Source organism: Nyctereutes procyonoides, unplaced genomic scaffold (genome assembly GCF_905146905.1).
Source record: "Nyctereutes procyonoides isolate TBG_1078 unplaced genomic scaffold, NYPRO_anot_genome, whole genome shotgun sequence".
In the NCBI taxonomy this organism is placed as follows: Eukaryota; Metazoa; Chordata; class Mammalia; order Carnivora; family Canidae; genus Nyctereutes; species Nyctereutes procyonoides.
The window spans coordinates 32,334,401-32,361,871 of record NW_026575134.1 but is presented as its reverse complement, the minus strand read 5'-3'; the positions used below and the strand labels follow the sequence as shown (position 1 = coordinate 32,361,871).

General features: G+C 47.8%; 1 protein-coding gene across 13 annotated transcripts in view; it reads right to left on the bottom strand.

The window, feature by feature from the left end:
- SLC1A2 (solute carrier family 1 member 2) overlaps window positions 1-27,471 on the bottom strand; it is a 151,437-nt gene that overhangs the window by 47,515 nt on the left and 76,451 nt on the right. For all 13 annotated transcript variants that reach the window (XM_055300792.1, XM_055300798.1, XM_055300791.1 and 10 more), the window contains 4 exons: window positions 11,760-11,899; window positions 9,769-9,921; window positions 7,396-7,646; window positions 950-1,118 (listed from right to left, as the gene is read on the bottom strand). In XM_055300792.1, coding sequence (XP_055156767.1) covers window positions 950-1,118; window positions 7,396-7,646; window positions 9,769-9,921; window positions 11,760-11,899 — 713 coding nt within the window. The remainder of the gene's footprint in view (window positions 1-949; window positions 1,119-7,395; window positions 7,647-9,768; window positions 9,922-11,759; window positions 11,900-27,471) is intronic.

The window sequence follows — 27,471 nt, the reverse complement described above, 5'->3', positions numbered from 1 at the left end:
GTGGGGTACAGTGGGGAGTAGCCCCAGGAAGTGGATGGGGAGTAAACTGAGCAAACGGGAGTCACCCACATGATGGGCATCTTCATCCTCTGCGGGGTGCTTCCTTATTGAGCTCCTCAGCTCTCCATACACCTTGGATAATGACAGTAGCTCACATGAATACAGCACATAGCATATGCTACCGTGCTCCCTCCACGGGTACAATCTCATTTAATATTCATAAGCATCTATAAGAGAAATACAATCTCATCCCCACTTTACAAGTGAAGCTTGAGAAGTGGAGCAACACGGCCATGGACAGGCCACCAGTGAGTGGTCCATCAGGGATCCAAACCTGGTCTGTCTATCTGCAGAGGCAAAGAACCAAAGGCAAGGCATGCCAGGAAAGCTCCAGGCTAGGGGAAGGGTCTCACTGGAATCCCAGAAAGTTAAACAAGATGATCCCTTTTGATAAGCTCCTTTTAGTACCAATACCAACACTTTACATTCCTGATCATATCGTATTTGTTTAAAGACTAAGAAAGCCAGAGTGGGGTGCCCCTGAGTCTAGCATGACACTAACACACAAGGGCAGCTCAAAAGAAAAAAAAGCTTCAAATATGAAAAAATTGGATGTGTAACTTCATGAAATGGACATGAAAGTGACTTGCCAATACCACGTGGAGTCAGGGAATGTGTCCAATGAATGTTAGTCCCCTCTCGTTTCCCATAACCGACCCCTAGTAGCCATGTCCTCTCGTGGTTCTGCTTGCCCCTGTCCTTCTTCCTTAATCTCTCAACTATTGACCTCTGTCATCCTCAAATTGCTCTCCAGAGAGAGCCTCCTGCTCTACCCACAGAACTGCAGAGCGACTGGTCTTCTGAGAAGGGAGGGAGGGCTGCCAAGGAGCTGAGAAGCAGGACAGGCTGGCCATCGTCTCCCTGCCGACAGGAATACCAGGTTGCCTACCTAAGACATTCATGCCATCCTTGAACTCCAGGCCCTTCTTGATAACCACCTTCACTTCTTCAGGGGCCTCCATCACAGTCTCGTTCAATAAGGAGATGACAGCGTTGGTGGCATTGCTGTCCTCATCTGATGGAGGAGCCACCAGGACTTTCTTGGTCACCGTTTGAATCTAACAGAGTGGGGGAAAACACAAATATGAGAGGTTTGGTCACCAAAAGCCTAGCCACTTACACATTTTAAAAGTTCCCAGTATGTTAAAAGAATAATTAAGGAATGTCAAAATGAGGTTGCAAAATTTATAGAGTAGTGTTTTATTACACAAATACAGTGGGAAACAGTTATCCTCATCACATGATAACTATAGGATTTATAACAGTCATTTGTAATGTAGTGTGATCCAGTAATGGGACAAACTTCAAGTTGGAGGACAGATGTCTACTTCTTATATTCCCATGACTGTAGCCCTGCATCTTAGAGACAACACCCATCATCCAACATAGATCCTCTTCATAATTGCGAATCCCTTTGGATGACCCTTCTTGCCCCCTGGGAGGGGCCCTGAAAGTGGTCAAGAGTAGGAGAGCGAGAGTCTTGGCAGGGATCAGGTGAGCATGGTCTACCTGTTTTGCTTCCTCCTGCCTGGTACCTGTCTGCAGAGTCTTTACAGATCGATTCTCATTTGGGCTCCTTCCAGAGCCATGTTCTGCTGAACATCTTCATCTGGTCACCACATGGACTAGTTGCCAGCAGCTGCCATGACAGGGATGTTGGCTTATATTTCAGATCAAAATGTAAGGAGGGAAGACACCCACTCTTTCTTGGCAGTGATGCCAAGCCTTGCTCAATGTTTCCCAGGCATCTCTGTGCAAATGGCCACCTGAGAACCTCTCATGCTATTCCTCGACATCTGTGACATCCATTCTATTTTTAAAGGTGCCAGGCACCCTGGAGAGCGCTATGAAGATTCACATCCGAGCCCAGAGAAACAATACCTCCAAGGGCATTAAAATAGAACTCACGCAGAATCCTAGAATGTCAGTGCTGGTATATAGTAGGCAACAGATGGCTGAACCCTAAATAGATATGGAAGAGAAGGCATGGAGAACTCAAGTGACTTGTCAGACAACATAGAGCTCTTAGCAGAGCTGGGACTTGAACTCCGAGGGCCTGACCACCACTGAGTTCTCCCACTCCCTATGCTATATGGATCTAATCCACTGTGGCTGGGCCTAACATTGAGCAATGCCAAACTGACCAGCTACCCGGGGTGGGATGGGAGTGGAGCAGGATATGCCCTGTTCTGGCCTGACCACCTATACTTGTGCAGTGAGGGAAGATGCTCAGGCTGAGTGTGCAAGGGGAGAACAGGAAGCTCGTGGGCCCCATGGTCTGCAACATTGGCATGAAGAGAGAAGGCAGGAAGAATCAGAAGGGGAGCTTCTGTGAGCAAAGAGTCATGCTCCCAGGAGAAATGGGAGGACCAGAAGCCAACTGTAGACCTTCCTGGGAATGCTAAAGAAGCCAAGGCTTGAGTTCAAAAGACTAACGGCCATGGTTGTAAATAAATGATGGCTCTCAGGATCAGGTGGGCAGCCAGGTGCTTCATGTTTGACATGTATTATCTCTTATGTCAATAGTAGCCCCTCAAGACTCACAGGGCTAACTAATTGCAGGGCAGAAACTAGCTAGTTGCTGAAGCAGGATGCAAAATGAGGTATGTTTGACTCCAAAATCAGCTTCCAAACAGCACGAGGCAGTGGCTTAAGTTGCAGACAAGTTGACAGGGATACTGGTTGGAACACAAGCTTAATTTCTGCCTGTGTTCTTGATCTGAGCCTATTTGGGTTGGACAACTCCATCTGGGCCAGCTCCAGTCTACCTGAGCCCAAGCCACCAGGGTTTCTTGCCCTAATACCTGCAAAAGTCTGCTCACTGACGTTCCCACCCCCCATCTAGTCTACCTGCCAACACCAGGGAAGTCTAGCTACCCAGAGCTCTGCCTACATTCAGAACTGCCAGGTTGATTTCTTAAAAGTAGAAAAACAGTTGTCTGCCTAAAACTCTCTTAGAAGAGGTACTCAAGTCTGACCCTGGCCTACCAGGTCCTGCCTGAGCTGGGCTTTGCCTGAGCTGGGCCTTGCCTGAGCTGGGCCTTGCCTCCCCGGCTCACTCCACCTCCCACACTGGCCTTCCTTGGCCTCTCAGAACAGCACCTCTGTTCTGCAGGCAACAGGCTCCGCCCTTAGTCCTCGGCCGACTCCGCCCCCAGTCCTCAGCAGGCCCCGCCCCAAGTTCTCAGCAGGCCCCGCCCCTAGTCCTCAGCAGGCTCCGCCCCAGTCCTCAGCAGGCTACACCCCATCCTCAGCAGGCCCCGCCCCTAGTCCTCAGCAGGCTACACCCCATCCTCAGCAGGCCCCGCCCCTAGTCCTCAGCAGGCTCCGCCCCAGTCCTCAGCAGGCTACACCCCATCCTCAGCAGGCCCCGCCCCATCCTCATCAGGCTCCGCCCCCATCCTCAGCAGGCTCTGCCCCATCCTCAGCAGGCCCCGCCCCTAGTCCTCAGCAGGCTCCTCCCCAGTCCTCAGCAGGCTACACCCCATCCTCAGCAGGCCCCGCCCCTAGTCCTCAGCAGGCTTCGCCCCAGTCCTCAGCAGGCTACACCCCATCCTCAGCAGGCTCCGCCCCCATTCTCAGCAGGCTCCACCCCCATTATTGGCAGGCTACACCTCCAGTCCTCAGCAGGCTCCGCCCCCAGCCCTCGGCGCCTGGGTGGGGTCCTTGACTGTTTCAGCTCCGAGGTCTCCCAGTTACTGCAGAGCCCCCCACCCTGCCTCCAGCCCTCCGAGCGCACTTAATTTTTAACTAACTTGTATATTAGTTAAATATGCTGATGCTTGTGCTGGTCTGTGACCCCCAACGCCCGAATGTAAGCAGGTTCCATTGGGCAGGGACCCCGAGGTCTCATTGCCTGCGGCATCCTGTGCACCGTGGGAGCCTAGCACCCGGGAGGTGCTCACAAATATCGGACAGGTGAGCAAACACAGGTCGCTGGATTCCCCGGAAGAGATGACCCAGGTGCTCCCTCTCCCTGGGCTTGACTGCGTGGGATGAGGCCACACCTTACCCCCCTGGCTCACTGGAAGCCCCCCTGGCTGGGCCCTTGGGGAAGGCCGCCTCTGCTCCGGGGCCATGCAGCTTTCCATCTCTGTGTCTAACTCTGGCTGGAAAGACCCCACACCCAAGAAGAGCTTTCTGAGGTCCCTTCCAGGTGTTTCCCCAGGGCACAGAAGGCCCCTCCCCGGCCCACTTTCCCTCTGGTAGAGTGACGCCGCTGTCCAATGACTCCCGCGTCCTGAGCCCTCCTCAGGGCCCCTGTGAGCGCATGGATGGCTGCTAGTTTAAGACCTCTTTCCTCGGGCTGCCTGAAGTCCAGCGTAAGGCATCCGAGTGCTCCCTTGCCATGAGGCAAATAAAAGAGTGCACACAAGAGCACCTGGGTGGTGCAGTTAGTTGAGCATCCCACTCTTGGTTTCGGCTCTGGTCCTGATCTCAGGGTCGAGAGTTGGAGCCCTGGGTCGGTCTCCACACTCCGCGCGGCCTCTGCTTGAGGTTCTCTCTCCCTCTCCTTCTGCCCTCCCCACTTGGGCTCACCTGCTCTCTCTTTCTCTTTAAAGCAAATAAATCTTTTTTTTTTCTTTTTTTAAGAAAAAGATCCTATACAACTTTTCTTCTGACTGTCCTAACTCAAAGGGAGAGTGACCCTGGGCCGAGCTGGGGGCCAAAGGGTTGATTCCTCGCAAGTCTGTGGCCAGTGGAGGGGTGAGTCCAGGGTGGGGGTGGCGGTGGGGCAGGGAAGGTTCAGCCCTCTGTTCCCGCGCACACAGCACCCCTGCCGGGGCAGCACCATGCCGAGTCGGCCCATTGGCCAGACAGGTTATGGAGCGTGAGCGTGGCGAGCACTGCAAAAGCTCACCCCACAGCAGAGCAACAACTCCAAGGGTCTGCTTGCTTCGGGCCTGCCTTGCTGACGACGATCGGGGGGTCTCCTTGCATGGAGCACGGTCATGACAGGGCCCAAGGAGGAGGCCTACGCCTCCCCCCTCACCTCTCGTGCTACCCCTACACCCCGTTCCAGAGTGCTCTTTTCAAAATGCTGACAATAGACTTGGCACCCAGTTGTGTCTGTCTCCCCAAAGCAGCAAATTCATCTTCCTAAGTGGGCTGGCAGTGGAGCGAGCACATTCTACAGAGGGAGCGCCAGGGAGCACCCCTCCCTGGCCTGCTGTTCTTCACCCCCCTGGCCAGCCTCCCCTGGCTCAAATGGTTTCTTTTATTTTTATTATTATCAGTATTATTTTTTAATGGAGCCTTTTTTCCCCTTCTGCTCTTTACTGTTTTTTTTTTCTTTGAACTTCAGTTTTATTTTTTATTGAAGCACAGTTGACACACAATGTTACAGTAGTTTCAGGTGTACACTGTAGTGATTTGACAAGTCTCTACATTACGCCCTGCTCGCCACAAGGGAAGCTGCCATCTGTCACCACAGGACACGATCACAGCATCGTTGACTATCTTCCCTGGGGCCACGCCCCATGACTTGCTCACTCCATAACTGGAAGCCTGTAGCTCCCAGTCCCCTGCACCCATTTTGCCCATTGCCCACCTCCTTCCTTCTGACAACCATCGGTTTGTTCTCTGTATTTATAAGTCTGCTTCTGCTTTTTGCTTGTTTGCTTATTTGTTGAGTCGTTTGTCTAGTTTTTTACTCACATTGCACATTTGAGTGAAATCATACAGTATTTGCCTTTCTCTGACTGACGTATTTCACTTAACCTCATACCCTCTGGGTCGATCCCTGTTGTTGCAAATGGCGAGATTTCATTGTTTCTAATGGCTGAGGAACTAATGCTCCATCGTGCGTACATACGCATCTTTATCCATGAAATGCCTTTCTTTAGCATAGCTCCATGCTGTAAGTGCCACCAAAGTGGTACTAGAAATCAGAGAACACATCCCAACCCAGAGCAATTTGGGCTCAGCAGGGGTTGGCAACAGCATTTTGAGGGCAGCTGGGAATGCAAACTTTTCCTCCAGGCGGACTGTTTCCTAAGTTCATTCTTCTGTGATTCCCTGAAAATGGCTGGAGGAGGTTCTTTGGTTCTAGTTGACTTCTTACCAGGGCTAATGGGAACTGGAGTGTATTCTAACCTAACCTGAGTTTGGGGCTAGACAACAGGCTGGTGACTGGGGCCTTGGAAGCTCTCTCAGGGGTTCCACTCAGCAGAATCATCCATTTTTAAAAATTCTACGTTTCTAAAAAATTGATCTCCCTTTATGCAGCTGGTAGGAGTATACACTACTATACAGTCTTGTAGAGCCGTTTTGCAACATCCAGCAAATCTGAGATCTAAAACTCTTTGGCAAGACACTAGCATCCAAGAATTTATTATTTAGAAATACTACACAATCATGAAAAGAGAGAGGGATGATGCTAAGCCCCATTTAAAAAAACAAAACAAAACAAAACAAGTGCAACACAGTACGTATAATGCAGTACCCTCTGGGGGGAACCTTTTTTTTTTTAAAGCTTATGCATACATGCAGGGCAGTCAGTTGGGCATCCGACTCTTGGTTTCAGCTCAGGTCATCATTCCAGGGTCCTGAGATTGAGCCCCATGTCAGACTTTGAGCTGAGCACAGAGTCTGCTGGGGGTCTCTCTCTCCCTCTAACCCTCCCCTTGCTCGCTTGCTCGCTCTCTCTTTTTTGCTCATGCGTCCAAAAACAAATAAATAAATCTTTAAAAAAAAGATCATGCACACATGCATTATATATATATATATATATATATATATATATATATATATATATAAACAAAATTCCCAACACGAGTAGTTCTAGGGAAGTGAGGACTTGACTGTAGGTGAATCTACACTGTTTAAGCTTTTTACAACCCTCATGGATTACTTCCACAATTTGAAAAACACCCAGCCCTTGGGCACACACTAGAGATTCTGAGTCTGTAGGGCATGTGGATTTTTTAAATCCACCCTATGTGATTTTGCTACACTACCCACCCTGAGACTCACTGGGTACTCTAGAGAGTTGTGGGCAAAAGTTATAAAAATATGCCCTTGGACAGCACACCGAGGGGAATAAAAAACAAGGGGAGAGGTAACAGGGGGAAAAAAAAAGGGCAAGATGGGGAATCCCAGAGCAAAGAGATGTGAAGTGAGCTGGAAGAAAAAGGAAGGTTAATAACAACAAAACAACAAAACACAATTTTAATCCCAAAATCCTGCTCCAAATCATCCCATACAACCTCTAAACAGAGATAATTAAATATAAGAAAACTGCTCCCCAGAGCTGGTACACTGAAACACTCTCCAAGTTATTATCTTGATAATTTAGGAGGCTGGAGGAACAAGAGCATCAGAACTTCAGGTTACCTGTTGAAAACAGGCTTGGACCAGGTTTTCAGGAAAGAGATTTCGAATAAGATCCAGGAAGGCGTCCAGGCTGGACACTTCATCATTCTTCTTCCCAGGTCCCAGCTGCTTCTTGAGTTTGGGGTTCCCTGGGTGGATAGCCAAGACCAGGATGACCCCCAACACCGCGGCAATGATGGTTGTGGACATGTAATACACCATGGCTCTTGTGCCTAAGCGCCCACTGGCTTTAGCATCCAGGCCCGACAACCCTATGGTGAAAAGACAGCAGAGGCTCAATCCTGTGATGTCTCTGTTAACTGCCCACCCCTGCATACCCATAACCTGCCTCTGTAGTACTCAAACGCCTTAATGGTTGATTAAACCTCCTCCTACTGAATATTTCAATCCTATAGTTTATAGTTCTATTCTCCAAGGACATTTTTGAGATTCTGGAGAACTGGGAGACTTGAAGATCTCTAGTTCAGAGTTTATAAACTGATAGATGACTACTTTTCATCAGTCTGGAAGAGTGAGTTAAAGTTGAATATATTCCATTTTTAATTCTGAGATGATGTCTTTCCCATTTATTTGGTATTAAGATATCCTTTCTTTATGAAGTGATGCTAGTACACGCTGTGTTTTTTTTTTTTAAGGTTCTCACTTAAAAAAATCAAAAGCTGGTAGCCCTGGTGATTGATCTCAAGAGTCAAGCATAGTGATCTAGCACAGCCCTCACTCCTCCGAGGTGAAGCATGATGGAGACCCACATTTTCCAACCTAGAGCAGGGATTAAAGAACATAAAGGTGGGTGCTTTGTCTATACTGTGGGAGGTCCTGTGATCGTTAGAGGAAATTCCAAGCCAAGTCACAAAAACTCCTGCCTTCACTGGGTTTTTTCCCAGTTGTTTCTTCAATTTTTCTACTTCCTGGTTTCAGTTTCTGCTTTTACTAGACAGAAAGATTGTAGCCCTTGCTGTGGGGGAGGAAGTCATTGGTGTAAACTTCTGAATTAAGCTGACCCGTATATGAGCCACTTCTCCTTATAACCTAAAGTCAGATTCTGGCCAACAAATGCTCAGTTTCCTTGCCAGGCTGCCCAGCCTATGGCCTGTTCAATGGGCATGAAAAATTTTTCTCTGGTTTATAAAGGAACCTTTAAGGTGAAAACACAGTGTCATTCACTCTGGGGCTAAATGATGAGACCTTGCATTTACCAGGCTCACTGGTAGACCAGAAATCAGACTCCATAACAATCTGGCTTAGCATCTGAATCTCTTGGCATTTCTTTTTTTTTTAATATTTTTTTTATTTATGATAGTCAGAGAGAGAGAGAGAGAGAGAGAGAGAGGCAGAGACACAGGCAGAGAGAGAAGCAGGCTCCATGCACCGGGAGCCCGATGTGGGATTCGATCCCGGGTCTCCAGGATCGCGCCCTGGGCCAAAGGCAGGTGCCAATCCGCTGCGCCACCCAGGGATCCCAATCTCTTAGCATTTCTAAAGCCTCACTTGCTTCATAAGGTGGATAGTCCAGAGGGACAGCTTTCTCAAGGTCACCCAGGTGGCACCCAAATATCAATCAAAGCCTAGCTTTCATTCTTAACTCAGAGCTCAGTCTCTAAACTACATCAATTTATACCCTATTTGAGCAATATTATTTGGTAAGAGGAAAACTGCCAGTATAAGCCCACAGTATAAGCAAACAAATTCTTACAAATAAAACAATCCTTTCAGCCCAAAACAAGTTAACATGATCTATATATTAAGGGTGCTTTTCTTCCAAAAACCTCAAAGGTTTTATTCCTAGTATTTTTTAAATGATTTTATTTATTTATTCATGATAGACATAGAGAGAGAGTGAGGCAGAGACACAGGCAGAGGGAGAAGCAGGCTCCATGTCGGAAGCCCAACACGGGACTCCATCCCGGGACTCCAGGATCGCGCCCTGGGCCAAAGGCAGGCGCTAAACCGCTGAGCCACCCAGGGATCCCCATTATTTCTAGTGTTTATTTTAATACCCTCTTCCCTCTACACTCAGTTAAATAGTCAAGAGAAGATTTCCTTTTCTATTGGTTGCTTTTATTCATCAGTATCTGAACAAAGCATAATTTGGAAAATGAGACAAGTATACTTCAAAATTAAAATCACTATCATCATCACTTTTAACATGTGGCTGTTTCATCTTTTATTGCTAGACTGACAGATGGCTGGATTGCCCAATAGATGCCAAACATTTTTAGCATTGATAATCCCCATTTCAGAGACAGGAAAACCAAGGTTCTGAAATAAAATGACACGTTCATTCATTCAACCAAATTGAGATTCGATGGTCAATCCACAAGCCAGAGCAGGAGTACAATCTACTGTGGACAGGCTCCAGAGATACGGTCTTACCTGTGATTAAGCTGGAGATGATGAGAGGGAGAATGAGCATTTTTAGCATCCTCATGAGTATATCCCCTGGGAAGGCTATCAACATGACCACATCGGGGTGGAGAGGAGATGCCAAGCGAAGAAGCCCTCCACATACTGCCCCCAGGATGACACCTAGAAGGGGGAGGGGGAAACATCTGAATTTATGTTTAACTTTACTCAAATGAATGGCTCTAGGGATTCAGGGACGTTGACCTTTCTCATAGCTCTCCATTATTGGATGATGAGTAGCATGTAACAAAAATACCACTAGATAAGTAAAGTTGATTTTAATGACTAGTGAGAGAATATTGTGTACCTCCAACTATTCTAAAAAGTAGCACTGGGAGGGTCAAGGAGAGCCTTCCCAAGCAAGGCTTTAAGAGAAGGAGGATATATGGTGACTTGACTTCTTTTTTTTTTTTTATTAACTTCTTTAAGGATACTGTCCACTTGTACTGGCAGAGATTGTCAGCAGAAATAATCCATAGTGTCAGATATTGCTCCCTTCTGCCCAATCCTAGGCCTGGCCAGTGGCACAGTTCTTAATATATTTCTTCCCTTTCTAACTACATACCAGATGAAAGGAACATTTGATTTACCAAGCTGGTGTGAGTTTTCTTTTTCCTTCTATTTTCTTTGGCTCCCAACGATTTCCCCATGGCTCATTCTCAAGAAGTTTTGTCCTTGACTTCTACGTTCTCTTACATAATCTTTAGACTTGCTGATTTTACGCAAGATTAGGGGGCGTCTCTAAAAGTATATAATTTGGGAGGAAACAATCTGGCCAGAGTTGCTGGCAGGAGCCTTTCACTTTGCATACTCGGGGATTCCACAGGACAAACTGGATCTCTGCAAACAGGCTGCAGACATAAAAGATGCTTGTAGAAACCACAAACCAGGTCATAGCACCCTGGCTGAGAGGGAGGGAGGAAATTCCTAGGTCCCCATGAGCTACGGTATTAACTCAAGGGATGTGAAGGGAGCACTGCGGCCAACAGCCTGATCTTTTTTTACTTCCATAGGTGAAAAACATACTTCATGACAACCTATGATGAGTGAAATTTATGTGGAAGACAACCTTTGGAAACCCCTACTACACCTCTATCTTCTTTCATTAAGTGAACTGAGCTGTGGTCAGTGCCCAGTTCTAACCCTAGTCCACTGACATCAAGTGACTGACTTTTTCCTTTGGAAGAAGCCATGGAGCTGAATAGGGAAAGGGTTGGAGGTGATGAGTTGTTCATTGCTTCTATGTGTAGCCTAAGAGAGAGCTGAAGAATATGGAGGGATCAAAAGAGGAAATGGTGTGGTTGTCATTACAAGACACTGAAATTTGCCCCATTTTCAATAAACCCTGGTTGAAAACCCAAGACCAAGATTGTGTCAACAGTCCCACAAAAGCATAACCATAGCCTGGGTGAGGTCTGAAGTGGGGGAGTCAGACTTCTGAGACGGAGCCAGAGCAGATCAAGGCTTCTAGACAAGCCTCTTCCACCCTGACCTCATTAGCTAATGTGCCAAGCTAATCTAAGGTAATGAGGTGTTTGTAGGCTAGACCTCAGGAGCCCTCTTAGTGGGGTTTTCAGCACCTGCTCCCTTTATCTTCAGGCAGGTATTCCTCTAAATGTGGTATGCTGACCATCTGTTTAGGAATCACCTAGAAGGTTTGTTAAGATGTAGATCCCAAGGCCTCAATGTAGATGACCTGAAGTCTCTATGTGTAGGGCCTGGGATTCTGTGTACTAACACACTCACAAGAAGCTGTAAGAACAATTAGAATACCAAAGAAGAAAACAAATGGCTAGGGCAGGTAAGGGGAAGATTATGTCATCAAGGCAGCCATGCCTGGGCAAAGGAGGCCCAAAGTAGGATATAAGGCTTCCTTTACAGGGGGAAGGCTGGCTGTGGGACCCAGCTTCCCCACAGAGCCACAAGAGAGCCAGAGAAGAGGGGTGGCATCTGTCACCTACCGAACACAGTCAGCGTGAGCAGGAGGTTCTTCCCCAGCTTGTCACACAGACGCAGGCCTAGATGTCGGTGCTTCGGCTCCTCTGAGCTGAGATGGCTGTCGTGCATTCGTACTTCCACCTGCTTGGGCATGTTGTTGGCACTACAAAAGAAGCAGATGTCACAGTTAGAGGCTGCGGGGTGACTCCCATACACAGTCTGAGGTGCTCAGGTAATAGCGGGTGAAACAGGCCTCCCCCAGGCATAGTGGGGTATTGGGAACCACAGGCAGGAAATAAAAACCCGAGCAAATCGGGGGACTCTGAGCAACAGTTTATATGCCTGGCGCTTCTATCCCTACCATCTTGGATCGTCACATAAAGAAAAGGTGTGGGGGCCTAGATGGCTCAGTTGCTTAAGCATCTGCTTTTGGCTCAGGTCATGATCTCAGGGTCCTGGAATCGAGCCCCACGTCGGGCTCCCTGCTCAGTTGGGAGTCTGCTTCTCCCTTTCCCTCTGCCCCTCCCCACTCTTGCTCACACTCTCTGTCTTAAATAAGAAAGAAAGAAAGAAAGAAAGAAAGAAAGAAAGAAAGAAAGAAAGAAAGCATACCACAAGCAGTGGTGAGGTTTTTCCAAGAATTGCCCACCATGGTAACTCTGAGAGGCAAGAATCCCTGCTCTGTTTCCCAGAAAGTAACTTGCTCAGGGTCATAAGGCTACAAGAAATGGAGCTATAAACCCAGATATGTCTGCCTCCAAAACCCGAGCTCTTTCTTGTGTCAATGGCAAAAAGGTGAGTTCTGAATGATCTAAGGTCAGAAGAGTCATGATCTAAGTCATGCTACATTAAAATGCCTCTGAGCTCAAGGCTTCCTCATCCTGATCATGGAAAAGTCATAGATGTTGGTATTCCAAATTATGCCTCTCTTTCAGAAAGGATGGCCTATGTATTTTTTTTTAATTGTGGTATTTAAAAGGTCATTTGCATAATCAGGACTCTGCTAAGCTGCCCGAGTTATGCTACTCAGGGTCAACGAAATGTGGCTTTAAGAGGCACATGACCAAAAAATTAAAAAATAAAGATTTTTTAAAAATTTTTAAAAAGAGACACATGACCATCTTCATTCCTCAGTGCTGCCCAGCCCTTTTCCAGATAAACCCCGTGGTGAGAGTCTGCAGTGGAATCCTTGTTGGGGTAATAAGTACACTACCCCTTTTTCCAGCTTTATCATTTGCCAGGCCAACAAAATTTCAAATTTAAGCTTGGAGATTGGCATAGAGAGGCCTTTTTTTTTTTTTTAAGATACTTTTTTGTGGGATCCCTGGGTGGCGCAGCGGTTTGGCGCCTGCCTTTGGCCCAGGGCGCGATCCTGGAGACCCAGGATCAAGTCCCACGTCGGGCTCCCGGTGCATGGAGCCTGCTTCTCCCTCTGCCTGTGTCTCTGCCTCTCTCTCTCTCTCTGTGACTATCATAAATAAATAAAAAATTTAAAAAAAGATACTTTTTTGTTAGCTGCCATTTACAATCACCATCATGTGATTACAAATTTTTTAGCTGTCTTTAACCCCTAGAAAGACAGGTCACAGACTCTGAATAAATGGCAATGCCTTCTAAGGTGGGAGGGTGTTAGCCTTACCCATTCTCTCCACAGATTAGAAAAGCCTTCTTTTGGAGCCAATGTCCATTTGCAGATCAGTGGTTTGGAATCACTGATTATAATGGAAATAGTTTAGGTTTTGGAAATAGGGAGCCTGAGATTCAAATCATGCCTCCATCACTGGCTAGCTGTGTGATATGTAGAAAAAAGGCCTTGATGCCGACCTTGTGGAAATTAAATGTGATCGTGTATGTTAGGGGCCATCATGACACCTGGTGCAGGTGGCACTTTTATCCAGGGAGCATGGAGACACACACCAAGTAAGCATTCATTGAGTTTGTGATAAGGGTGACATGTAAGTCAGTGGACCTACAGATTTCCACCACCATTTCAACAGGACCCCAAGCTTAGCTTCCAGAGTCTCAGATTTAAGACCAGGGACCCAAACACAACTCCTCACTTTGTTAGAACAGCTGCTTAATATATTTGCTCCCAAAATGCTTTGAAATTAGGAATGATGTTTCATGGTCTGGTTAGAATACCCAACTGAAAATATTAGTGAAAATATAAGCATCTTGGTCTCCCCTTAGTGGCCTAATTATCTACTCATCTTGTTCGCTTTGGGACAACCTCTGACTAGCTGACATGTGTGCGCTAACGATCACTCAGCCTGTCTAAAAAAGAAAGTAGGGCATGACTGCTGGCAGCAGGCAGATGAGGGCCAATCTGGTCAGCAAGCAACAAACATCGCTTCCTCTAATCACCAAGCGAAACAGGCAGAAAGGCTCTTTTGATGACATGCAGGGGAAGATGATCAAAACGATCTTTTCTCGTATGGATAGACCATATTTTCAATGTTTCCATTTGGGATCTTTTGATATTTTTAAACATGTCTGTCAGTCATCTGAAGCTCTAAACTGAGAAATGGCCAGAAAAGAAGGGAGGCCACGTGTGTCTCGGAAATGGAGAATGGATCCGTTAGCGAGCCTTGGGCATCGCTCTGCCTCCCCTTGAGATTGCCACCCCCGCCTTCTGCTTCAGTCGAAGCCCTTTTGCCACTGAAGTCAGACTCAGGCACATGGCTGGTATTGAAGTGAGACTAACAAGTATTGATCCCAAACGTTCGGGCAAGTTCCCTAGGATATAATGAAAGTGTCGGGCATCAAAACAGCCATGTCAAAGTGAAAACACCCAGATACCAGGGTAACACAGATACTCGGTCCAGCAGTGTGCTTACGGGCCTGTGACACACGATTCTTGATTTGTTTTTCAGGCCATAACAAAATGTCCCTGCAACCCTGAATCAAAACAGCCACATCAAAGTGGCAGCGTCAAAATGCCATGAACCCACATGTGTTTATTAAGAGGATTCCTGCGACTTCCTCAGCCCCCTTGAAATTAAACAAATGCCCCAGGCTCGTAGCAGTTCTTGACATCCGCATGCAGAGAATGATTCGCAAAGTACACCAGGACCCCAGCCTGCATCCAGGAACACAAAGTCCCCTAGGAACTCTTGGTAAAGATTCCACGCCAGTCTAGATCATCACCAGAACACAAGGGGAGCCCGAAATGGGGAATATTGTAGACGACATGTTGTATCATAGAACAATACAGAACTGTTTCTAAGACTTATATCTTCAGGATATTTTTTAAGATTTTACTTATTTGAGAAAGAGAGAGTACAGAGGGAGAGGGAGAAGCAGACTCCCCGCTGAGCAGGGAGCCCAGTGCCAGGCTCAATCCAGGACTCTGAGACCATGACCTGAGACAAAGGCAGATGCTTAACCAACTGAGCCACCCAAGCATCCCCTCAGAATATTTTAAATGTGATTATACAGATATACGGATATATAAGTGTTGCTTACTGAATGCACAGAGTGACAGTGGCAATCACAAGGATACGGGGCACCTGGGTGGCTCAGGGGTTGAGCGTCTGCCTTTGGCTCAGGGCTTGATCCCAGCGTCCTGGGATTGAGTCCCACATTGGGCTCCCTGCATGGAGCCTGCTTCTTCCTCTTCCTGTGTCTCTGTCTCTCTCCGTGTGTCTCTCATGAATAAATAAATAAAATCTTAAACACACACACACACACACACACAAACAAGGATACCCGCTACTTACTGAATATTCTATATGATGTCAGATGCTCTACTCAGTAACAGCAGAGTAAGGTGCAACCCTTGCTTTTAAAGAGCTCGTAAGGGGAAACAGAAAGCACACTGCCCAGTACTTGTCTGCTTTACATGTGGGCCACAGTCAAACTCTGCAGGGGATGCTGTGCAAATGGCAAAAATGGCACCTAACCTGGCTTTGGGGAAGAAGAGTGTTCAAGAAAGGCTTTTAAAGGCTGTTACGGTCTGAAAAACAAACCCAGGAGGGCTGACACCAGAGTTGTATCTTTAATAATAGATTTAATCCAAATGTCTACATCCACCACAGTCCGTGAACCCTGGGAGAGCAGGGCTGTGATCTTTCACAGCTGGCTCCAAGTGCTTGATGAATGTTTGCTAGAAGAAATTAGGAATTAGAAAGCAACTACAAAGGGCACTTTGCTTTCTCCTGGGAACGGGGCCCTTTTATGGACAGACTGGCAACAACCCGCTTCAGCAAGTCTCCTTCCAGTCTTGCCTTGATTCCACAGAGTCCTAGGGAACACACAGGACAGGCCCCACGCTGTTCTAGGAGCTAAAGATATCACAATAAACAAAGCAGGCAACCTTGCTGTCATAGAGCGCGTGTGTTAGTGGAAGAACAAATAAATGAATACATTTCAAGTGGAGCTACATTCAGGCAGGAGGAGGAGGACGTGTGGGGAGGGGATGTATATTGTGCATCAGGTGGCCAGGGAAGGCTTCCGTGACCAGGGGACATTAGAACAAACACCTACATGGAACGAGGGGTCTCCCAAGTTAATTATGCAACTTGCCCAGAGCTTACTTAACACATAAACAGAATATCTACACTTGGGAAACCTATCTATCCAGACTAGAGCCCGAAGCTCCCACCAGAGGCAACTCCGGGTGTCTACACGCTGGGTTTTAGCACAGGCACTGATTCAAATGAAGGCCAAGCCAGTAACGCTGCGGCCTGTTGCCATCGTGAGCATGACGAGGGCTTCAGCCGTCCCAGCTCCCAGCAAGAGGAATGGAAAGCAGGGTGATGTGAGCTGGACCCCAGAGGAAGGCTGCTGACAACAGCCTGCACATGTGTCTCCCTGGCAATGATCAGAAAGGGCAAGACCCGACGTGGGCAGGCTCACTGGATAAACACAGTAAACTATTGCAACGTGGGCCTTTATCTTCCCAATCCTCCCTTCCTTCAACCTCCGGTGGCACACACAGAACCAAGCACTAAGGAGCTTAAAAGCCCAGCTGTGCCTTGGTGAGCCCAAATCGGATCCAGCCCGGTGCCGTCCCCACCTGGCTGACCGCCTCTCTTTCTACTTGGGTGCCTTCTGGATGGAAGAGTTTAGCAAGACAGTCCCTTAACGTAGGACGTTTCTGAAAACTGGCTCTGCTGGATCGCTCCCCATGGCCCCGCCAAGTAAGGCCATGTGATGGGACAGCTGGTTGGATCACTGACAACTGAAGAATGAGCCTGTAATTTCCTTCAGCCCGAACTTCACTGAATTAAGCACACGGCTGTGAATTTTGCCATCGCTGCCCTGCTCCTTCTCACGCAAATCCACCAGAAGGGTCTCAACAGCAAGCCCAGCTCACTGTGCCAGGCTTCCTCTGTGGCTCAAAAGGGAACATGGAATGGGGCTGGAGCTGTTTTCAACTGTTCTCAGAACCTGCTTTGCATTAGCGTGCGACTTCCCTTGCTGCCAAGAACCTCTAAGAATAGGCTCATTAGATGTGGGGTCGGATTCAGATTTCCTGCCTGCACACACTTCCATGTCGCCTTATCTGACACCACATTCTTTCTTCCTCCTCCACTGGCTCAATGGGGTGGCACCAGTTCCCCAGGGCACCTAAAAGCAACCGATGTGTTTTGGCCAGGAGGATGTGAGAGCTACAAAGGCCATCACTATACAGCCCCCTGCTGCCCAGGGCCAAGGACCTGAGGAGAGAAGGCCCAGGAAGTGCCCCAATGGGGGGATACTAGGTCAGACCCTCAAAAAAACACAGCCTGTGGAGGGGCTTTCTCCAGGGCTTTCACCAGGTGGCTGGTGTGTTTGGAAAACAATGCTGGAAATACCAGTGCTATCAGCTCTGAGCCTGGAGCACCACAAAGTGGTGATCACAGCTGTGACTGCCCCACATCTGGGATTTCCCCAGCTCCTAAAGAATACCACCTTTGCTGTCAAAGGGACTGGAATTCCAAGGCAGTGGGCATTTCCAGCCTGCCAGTCCCTCTACCCTCACTAGGTCCTATAAGACCTGGTTGAGAGGCACCTGGGAGGCTCAATGGTTGAGCATCTGCCTTGGACTCAGCTCATGATCCTGGGGTCCTGGGATCAACTCATGCATCTGGCTCCCCCACAGGGAGCCTGCTTCTCCCTCTGCCTCTCTCTCTGGGTCTCTCATGAATGAATAAATAAATCTTAAAAAAAAAAAAAAAAGACTGGGGTTGAACGGTGTCAAGGATGCTCACTGAGCAAGAAGTCAGACTCCCTATCTGACAGCCACTGAGTCCTCAAAGACCCCATGAATGAAACCTAATGGTTTATAACCTCCAAATCTGCCTCAGTCCCCACTTCTGTTCATCTTTGGGCTGCTGTGTCCACTTCTGAGATCACAAAAACGCTTTCTAGAAAGGTCCCGCTGGTGAACCACTCTAGACTTACAGACTATATTTCTTTTCTATGGGCCTTTTCCTGGACATCCAAAGATCTGGCTAAAGAGCATGGTTTATAGTTTACCCAAATCCTGACAGGATTGAACCTGAGGACAAAATGAAACAGGAAGTCAGGAGGCCTGGGTTCTAATTCCAGGCCTGCTGCTACCTGGTTGCATTAGAAATAGCACAGGGATAAAACATAATTAAAGCTACTTGCCCACGATCAACAGAGAGGGGATAAAGTCGTATGGAATGATGAACACAAACTCTACGGAAGATACCAATAAACTTTAGGAATCATTTTTGGCTTTTTTTTTTTTTTTTTGTCCCAGGCTCTTAATCTGTAAAATAAGAGGGTTGAACTAGAAATTCATTAATGTTCTAAGATTCTGTGATTCTCTGGGGGGGAGGGGAGAGGCTCTTTACCCTCGGTAGCCTCCTTTTTAGTCTCTCGGGACTGAATAAGCTTAGCGTTTACCATGAGATGAATCATTTCATCAACCATGAGGGGACAGCCCAATTGCTACATATCAGTCCCCACAGGGAGAGGCAGACATGTGACTTAAGAGACAGGAGACCAACCAACAGTGAAAATGGTCACCATTTCTTCATGTCCTTGCCTCCATGTTTCACTTTCCAAAAGCATGTTTTTGTAGCACGGCTAATGCTGAGTTAGGGTTCAAATTCACTACCACAGTTGAGACACAGGCATCTTCTTAATCCTCCACCCACCCTCACCCAGTTCTCAGTCTAGGTTTCTAAGATGAGCAGCTCAATGCCACAGGAACAGAGTCAAACAGGTGGACCAGCATTGGGACCAGCCAATTGCCAAATTCATCCCTAACTCATTGAGGGACCACCCTTATCATTCAGAGTCAACTCATGTGGAATCGGAGATTCATCCACTCACAGAAACATTCAAGAGGAAAAACTGCAGGGAAGAAGTCTTCATATCATTTCCCAAACCAATGGGCCCCCACTGGATAATGCTGTGAGTGGCAAACACAGAGCCCACTGGGACTTTTTTTTTTTTTTTATTTTATTTATTTATGATAGTCACAGAGAGAGAGGGAGAGGCAGAGACACAGGCAGAGGGAGAAGCAGGCTCCATGCACCGGGAGCCCGACGTGGGATTCGATCCTGGGTCTCCAGGATCGCGCCCTGGGCCAAAGGCAGGCGCCAAACCGCTGCGCCACCCAGGGATCCCCCACTGGGACTTTTGAGTGTCCTCACACATGGAGCCAGGAAGAAGTTACAGGAGACAGTATTCTGAAGAGATTAATAAAAACAACATTCATTTTCCCCAGAAACAGAAGTTAAAACCCCAGCCACCAACTGATTCGCAGTTGCCAAAAGGTTCCTTGGTGGAATACAATTACATAATTACATGGCCAGGGGGATCTTGGTTGAAATCTCCTTTCCCTGCCGTGCCTGGGATAAGGCACTGATTTCTTGGACCACAGCACCCAACTCACTGGGGTAGCGTAGAGCTTCAACGAGATAATACTTAGGAAAGCACTGCAGAGTATGTAACATGTAATCGATACCCAATATTAGTTTCCTTTTTTTGTCTTCAATGCCTACAATGGTGCAAAATGATCATTAAGACCATTTCTTTATAGTTGAGTTTTAGTGAGTTGAGTTTTGGCAACAAAGGATACTTGTGCTTTTTACGAAAAGGAAGTCCCAGAAGAGCCAGAGTGGGTGGGGACCTGGAAAGTTTCTACGCTGTAGGCAACTCTGCTGTGGAATGACTGGATAACCTCTCAAAGAACATTAGGAATATAGTCTTAAATTAAAAAACCTCTGGATTTTTGTGATATCCTCCTAAGGTTAGGGATTTAGGCCAGCCTCAACACAACAGATTTGCCCATTTGCGGAAAGGCTCACCACCCAAAACAGAAATAAGACACACCAAGGAACAGGGACCCTCCCAGCCTGGGTAGGGACTGGGGTGGGGTGCTTAATCATCTCAAATTGGGAACCTCTTCTAAAAATAAAGATTATGCCATGGCCCAGAAGGACACTGGCCAGCCCTGCCTCCAGAGCCCTGTTACTCCCTAAGTACCTGCTACCCACCTCTGTTTCATCGAACAACATGAAAACCCATTAGGCCACATCACACAACTAACTCCAGTAAACGGGGAAATTCGTGCGGCGTGTATTCCGGGTTTGCAGTCACAGGGAACTCGGCCCTCATTCCAATCTGCCTTGAAGCAAAAGGTTTCTTCCGGCTGAAACGTCCTCCCCACCCTCCCCTCCCACCCAGCCTTCTTAGACTAACTTCTCTTTCTTCTTCAAGACTCAATTCGGGTATGATTTCCCTCGGGAGGTCTTTGTTGACTTTCAGATGCTCCTCCTGCAGCTTCCCTGTGCTTACCTGTACTTACCTAGGCTGACCTGTGCAGGCCTGTGCTGCCCTTTCTTGAGGTATCTATCACAATTATTTGCCACCCCACCCCCCAACACACACACACAATGAGGGCACAGGCTTGTCTTACTTGACTCAGTCTCCCTCACACCCAGCATGGTTTCCTGGTATATAGTCGATGCTCAATTTTTTCATGTTGAATGAATGAATGGGCAACAAGATAAAAAGCACACCTAGTTGCAGGGAACACCTGCATTAGGATAACCCATAGGTAGCAGGAACAGGCAGGGTGACACTGGGTAGAGCTGGCCCTTCCCTACTGGCAGCTTTGATGCAGCTGCCCTGCCCAAGTGTGGCAGGCCCCAGTGCTCCCAGCACCCTGGGGGGAAGACGAAGCCATGAACCAATCTGGGCTCAGATAATGAGGCCTTCAGGGGAAACTGGTGAGGACACAGGAAGGCGCCTTAGGATCCAACTGCCGAAATCAACAGCTCTAAATCTGGACCTTCCAAAATGCCCTTCTACCAAAGAGCCAAAGAGCTTCTTCCCTTTGCCAGAAGGACTCTTCTGGAAGCACTCTTCATTAACAGAGCTCTGGATCTGGCCCTCAGGCACAGGAAGTTCTCCTTCTAGCCCCTGAAACTTCCAGGCTGAGCCCTCCTAGCCTGCCAGGCAGGGGAGCAGCTGGGATGTTGACTAAGTGGCTTAATTAGTCACAGTGCCTTCAGGCCCCAGGCAGGAGCCAGGCACGGCAAGCAGTGGCTGGAACTTTCTGGGCAGTTTGGTCACAACTTCCAACTGCTTTTCATCAGTGTGATCCTTTCCCTTCTTGAGCTGAGTAGTCTATGTGCCTTTTCTCTCCTTCTAGACCATGCAGCCAACCTTGCAATAGCAGTGTCAATGCCAAACAAGAAGACAAGTGATCACCATGACCCTGTAAATAGTGAGATTTCCTGGGGCTGACCCTGGAAATGCCACACCATGCTTTTGTGGGGAGATGTTTCAGGACTCCCTTAAGCTTCTCTGGAGGGCTTCAAAGGTGCCCATTCGGGCTCCCAGATGCCTGAAATTCCTGCTTGAGAGTCCTGTCCTTTGCATCTCAGTTTGAAGACAGAAGGCCATGGAAAAGGCAACCCCTTCCCCGACAACCCAGCATGAAGGAGCTTCTCAGATCTCTCCCTAAAAACAGGATTTGCTAAGGGGAACCTTGCAAATCTGACATGAATCCTGGCCAGAACCACACCCAGAAGCCAAGTGAAAGGAGAGGGGCTCAGAACATCAGACATAAACTTTGCCAAGTACATGCTACTGCCCAGGGTCAGTTCTGAAGTCAACTGTGTTTAAAACTCCGTGGCCTCACCAGGGTTTCTGGAATACTAATAATTTCCTTTTTCTTTTTTCTTTTTGTTTTTAATCTGGATGCTAGTTTCACATGTGTGTTCAATTTGAGAAATTTATTCAAGCTGGTCACTTAAGATGTGTGTGTTCTGTATGTGCATTAGACTTCAATAAAAAGCTTAAAATAAACAGGCAAAAATAAAAAAATAAAAAAATAAAATAAAATAAAATAAATGGGCAAGCTAAATTATGTTGTTGGTCCCCAAATGGCTGATTCCCATAGTGGTGGCTTTGCCGACAAAAGCACAGGTGCTAATTTTGCCCAAAAAACACCTTATACATGGGAGACATGTGAAAGTCTCCTTCAGACGAGACGAAAACAAAACAAAACAAACAAACAAACAGTGGGATTTGGGCTTGGGTTATAGAAAGTGTCTCACTGGCCCACAAAGATGTTTGTGGTCTTTATCTTCCTTCTGCTTTCCCATGCCCAGAGCTGCAAAGGTCCTCAACGTATCACCTTCCCTTTTCTTCCATAAGGAGGCTCCCTCCAGGCTCTTCTCCTTGTGTTCATCTTTTAAATTATAAACAATAACCAACTGTCCATCAGTTGAATTTATTAGGAAGTCAGTTAATAATATGTTCATAAGTTAACAAGGGCTGATGTCACAAAATGTCATATCCCTCACGTTATTTTGTCTTCATGGCATCCCTGGGAGGGGATGAATGATCCCACCTTAGAAATGGACATCCTGAAACTTGCCAGAGCTCACAAAACTTAGAAGCAACAAAGCCAGGGTTCGAACAGGTGGTTGAGCAGCCAGGATTAAATCTGTGCTGCCATCTGCCTTTGAGTCCTTGGGGCTCTTCTCTGGGCACATCCTTTCTAGGAGTATTTGCAGAGTGACAGGCACCTTCAAACTTCCGAATCCACCAAGGCACACCCAGAAAAAGAAAGCAGAGAGAGTAGCATGGTGGCAGGTGAGGAAAGGGTGAAAGGAGCTCCAGGAAGCCATTGCCTGGTTGCCTACCTGTGACAATGCAAGCTCCTGGCCTCAGAGGTACCCCGCAGGTACCTATTAACTCCTCCCCTTGGACATCCAGTGTGCACAGGCGCCAACCTGTTCCCGGGGTCTTGGGCAGCACTTGCTGATGTGAAATGACCCTGGGCCCCTCACCAGGAAGGACTCCCCCCACTCAGAAGGACTCAACTGGTAACCAGTAATAAGCATACAAATTCTGAGGGCTATAATGACTGCAAGTAACGTTTGTGCAAAGCTTACTTTTCTAAGCATTTTATACATAGGAACTCAATTAATTCTCACAATAACCTCACAAGGTAAATACTATATAAATGCAGCCAGTCCTGAACCCGGAAAGCCAGGTCAGCTCTCTCCAGTCCTAGAAAAATTACTCTTTATACTTGGTAATTTTGTGCTTAGCAATACACATTGACACTGAGCATGCAGGCAAAAGAGTGATTTTGCTTACAGGGGAGCAGGGGAAGAAGGCAAATGTCCAGTCCAAATCAGAGCCTGGTGTACGAGCTATGCGCCGTCCTCACAGAATCCTAGAATTCTGGGACTGGCGAGGCTTCCAATCCACCATCAACCTCAGGACCAATGACTATCTGGTCCAGAGGCCCCAAATCTGTCTCTGAATCACCTGTAAAAAACACAGATCTCCAAAATTTTATGTCCACACATGGATGTTTATGGCAGCTTTATAATTATGAAGTTATGAAATTGCCAAAATTTGGAGGCAACCGAGGTGTCTTGCAGTAGGTGAATGGATCGATAAACTTTGGTACCTCTAGACAATGGAATATTATTCAGACCTAACAATAAAAAATTTTTTAAGAAAAGGGCTACCAAGCCATGAAAAGACATGGAAGAAACTTAGATGCACATAACCAAGTGAAAGAAGCTAACCCAAAAAGACTACGTAATATATATAGAACATTCTGAAAAAGGCAAAACTACGGCGTTAGTAAGAGGACTAGTGCTTGCTGGGGATTGGGCAAGGGAGGGGGGAACAGGTGAAGTACAAGGATTTTTAGAGCAGCTATACTGTGCATGATTCTCTAGTAGGGGATACACATTAAACATTTGTCCAAACCCACAGAACGTTCAAGGCCAAGAATGAACCCTATGTCAACTATGGACCCAGGGGAGTAACGATGAGCCCATGTAGGTTCCTCGGGTGTAACAAATGAACCTCGCTAGTGGGGGCTGTTGATGGTCGGGAGGTCCTGCAGGTGTCTGAGGACACGGCAGGGGGTGCGTAGGAAATCCCTGTACTTGCTGCTCAATTTTGCTTTGAATCTAAAGCTGCTTCCAGAAAATAAAAGCTACTAGGCCAAAAAAATTCTACAGATCTCAAAGCCCCATCTCTGAATATCCCAAATGAGCATGTCTGGGCCGGGGCACAGATCTCTGAGCTTTTTAAAAAGCACCCAGGTGACTTTGTTGCAGTCCACGTCTGTGCCAGTGTCTGGTCAGGGAGCTGGTACATCACCTGCCTCACTGTCCTGTCACCGCACAGCTTGGGCGACCACAAAGCTCCTCCCTCAGGACAGACCTAGATGTGTTCCCCTGCAGGTTAAACGACCATCGGGCAAGGTACTAGCTGCTTCACGTGCACTATTTCATTCATTCCTCCCAACACTCTCTCAAGGCAGATACTACTATTATTCCTTCTTAGTGGAGGAAAACACTGGAGATCAGAAGTGAAGCCATCTGCCCAATGGCTGGTGAGGGGCTGAGCTGCGGTTGGAAGCCAGCTCTCCCGGAGCAAGAGGCGCACGCTCTTCACCATAACATGACCCTCAACAATACGCGAAGCCTGCCTCCCTCTCCATCCACCAACCTTGCAGGCCCATGAAGGCGGCTCTTCTCTCTGCTCAGGGTTTTCTGGTCCTCAAGCTCCTCCCCGTCCAGGTTGCAGCACCCGAACCACTTACATCCCCTGAGGATGCGCCTCCGGGACTGGGCACAGCCCTCCAGGTGGGGTCTGGCCACATCCCTGCTCCCCTGGGCGAGTCGAGGCAGGCTTTCCAGCCCTCTGCTTGGGGCACTTCAGAACCGGCCAGAGCCCAGGCTTTATCCCACTTCTGAAGGAGCGCTGGGAATAAATAGGGACCATCGACTGACATTTTAGTGTGTGCCACAGTAGGCATAATAATGCCCCCCACCGACCGCAAAATGTCCATGTCCTAATCCCCAGAACCTGTGATGAGGTGAGTGACACAGCCAAAAGGAATTAAGGCTGCCAACCTTGAGGTGGAGAGTTTATCTTGGATTACCCAAGTGGGCTCAGTGTAACCACGAAGGTCTGCACGTGGACGGGAGGCAGGACAGGCGGGAAGTGGAGAGACAGCAGCATGAGCAAGACTCGGCCCCGGCCCCACACTGCTGGCTTTGCAGAGAGAGGAAGGGGCCATGAGCCAAGGGATATGTGGGTGGCTTCTAGAAGCTGGCAAAGGCGAGGAAAGACATTCTTCCTTAGAGCCTCCAGTAAAGAATGCAGCCCTGTTGCCACTTTGCTCTCAGCCCCGTGAGACCCACTGTGGACTTCGGGCCTCCAGAAGTGTAAGAACTGTATTGTTTCAAAACACTCAACTGGTGGTAATTTGTTATAGCAACGATAGAAAATTAACGTGGTCCCCGACCTCAGGCTAAGGGTTTCCTACGTTGTCTCATTCCACGTTTACAATAAACCCAAGAGGCAAGACACGGACACCCTCTTAGTACCCACTCCGCACCTTCTAGAGCTCCCTCCAGAGAGGCAGTGTGCTCAGCCTCTCTGGTGAGATGCAGGCAAACCCCCGACACCGCCTTCCCCCCCTTCTTCCAGCACAGAGGAGGTGCTAGACCCAGACTGAAGCCACGGTTTTCTCTCCTTAGCCAGCCACCAGCTGCTCAACGCCGAAGGTGGGCCCACGCCACGACTCTGATGGCTCCTGTCACCCCAGGAGGCATCTCAGGACCCCCCCCCCAACCCCGGGGAAGCACGGAGCTGGGAACAGGAGCGTGGATTTGGGTCTCTTCTTACTTCATTCCTTCTAATAAGCCACTAACGACCTTTGTGGCTCCTTATCAGCTAAATACCCCACCAGTCATCTCCGCTCCCCAAGCCCAGTCACTCCTACACTAGCTCCATACGCTGACCTTACAGTGAAATCAATGGAGCCGTCAGGTCACCAGCCGGGAAATCATCTTTAAGAGAAGACTGTGCATTTCTTACACTGGCCACTCACAGAGACAGTCGCTTCACTGTGCCCAACGTGGACGTGGACGTGGCATAGCCCACGGGCCGACTACATCCTCTTTGGTTACCCACTTCCCAGTTTTTAATAGACAGATGCAGTGCTTGGTGTTTGGGGAGTGTAGTGCTTCTCACATGAGAACCTGAAATCTTAATGGACTCTTTGATGTTGCTCCTTTTTTTTTTTTTTTTTTTTTTTTTTGCTTTGGGGGAGTTTTGGGTTTTTTTTTTTTTTTTTTTTTTAAAGAAAGAGAGGGTGTGTGTGAGCCAGAGGAGGGGCAGAGGGAGAGGGAATCCCCACTGAGCACAGAGCCTGATGTGGGCCTCAGTCTCAGGACCCTGAGATCATGACCGGAGTCAAAATCAAGAGTCAGACACGTAACCACCTGAGCCACCCAAGTGCCCCAGATGTTGCTTCTTTGAATAATCCTTTCCTAAGCCCCAGCTTACTTTTCATGCCTCTACGATGCTGCATTTCACATTTCATCACAACCATGTTGTTTCCTTAATGCCTTCCCCAGTAGATGTTAGATCCTATATAGGAAAGGCCTGTCTCTTCCCCTGGACCCAATTCAGATTAGATGCTCAATATGCATCTGTGGAGACATAACGATTTGGAGGTACTTAGGGGGACCCAATTCTACAGAGCTGGGAAATGCCCTTGGTAGGAAGTGGCAAGAGTCCTCCCAAGTCAGGCACTGGGTAAAAGTTTCCCCCCATGGGTATGGATTTGGAGAGGAGCCAAACGAAGCACAAGGAAAGGGTGCATGAAACTCCTTAGCCTGGGGTCTCCCAAAGCTCTAATTGACATCCAGCGACCTTGCCAAAAGTAACCACAGCTTCAAGTTACTATGAGTGGACACAACTGAACTTTTTATGCACTTCCTGAAGTCATTCCAGCCCCACCTCCCCTCGACACCCCAGGAAGTGGTCCGGTATGTTTGCTGTGAACCATCAACACCACTTCATTCCCTGGCAGCTGAGGTGAGTGCCCTTCATCCAGGTGCTTGGGAAGAATAGTTCAGTCTTTCTCAACTTGTAAACTCTTTAATTTATTTCAGAGCAGGTTTTTTTCCTGAGTGAGTGACTTATCTAGCTGGCCCTTAAATCATGACATCAAAGCAAAATCATGCCCTGTCTTCGCTTGAATCTGCTATATCACGGTACACACAATGCCAGGCACCTATACATATTCAGTAAAAACTGGTAGTAAAAACGGGTAGGTCGAATTAAGTGCTAGGACAAAACATAGGACTAGGGGCTGGATAAGATCTGTAGTGTTCCCTGAAATGAGTTCCCTGGATCTCAGCACATCCTAGGGCCTTGAGTTAATACAGAAGTGGCAGGCTCTTCCACTGTGGGCAATCTTGCCTCCTTCCT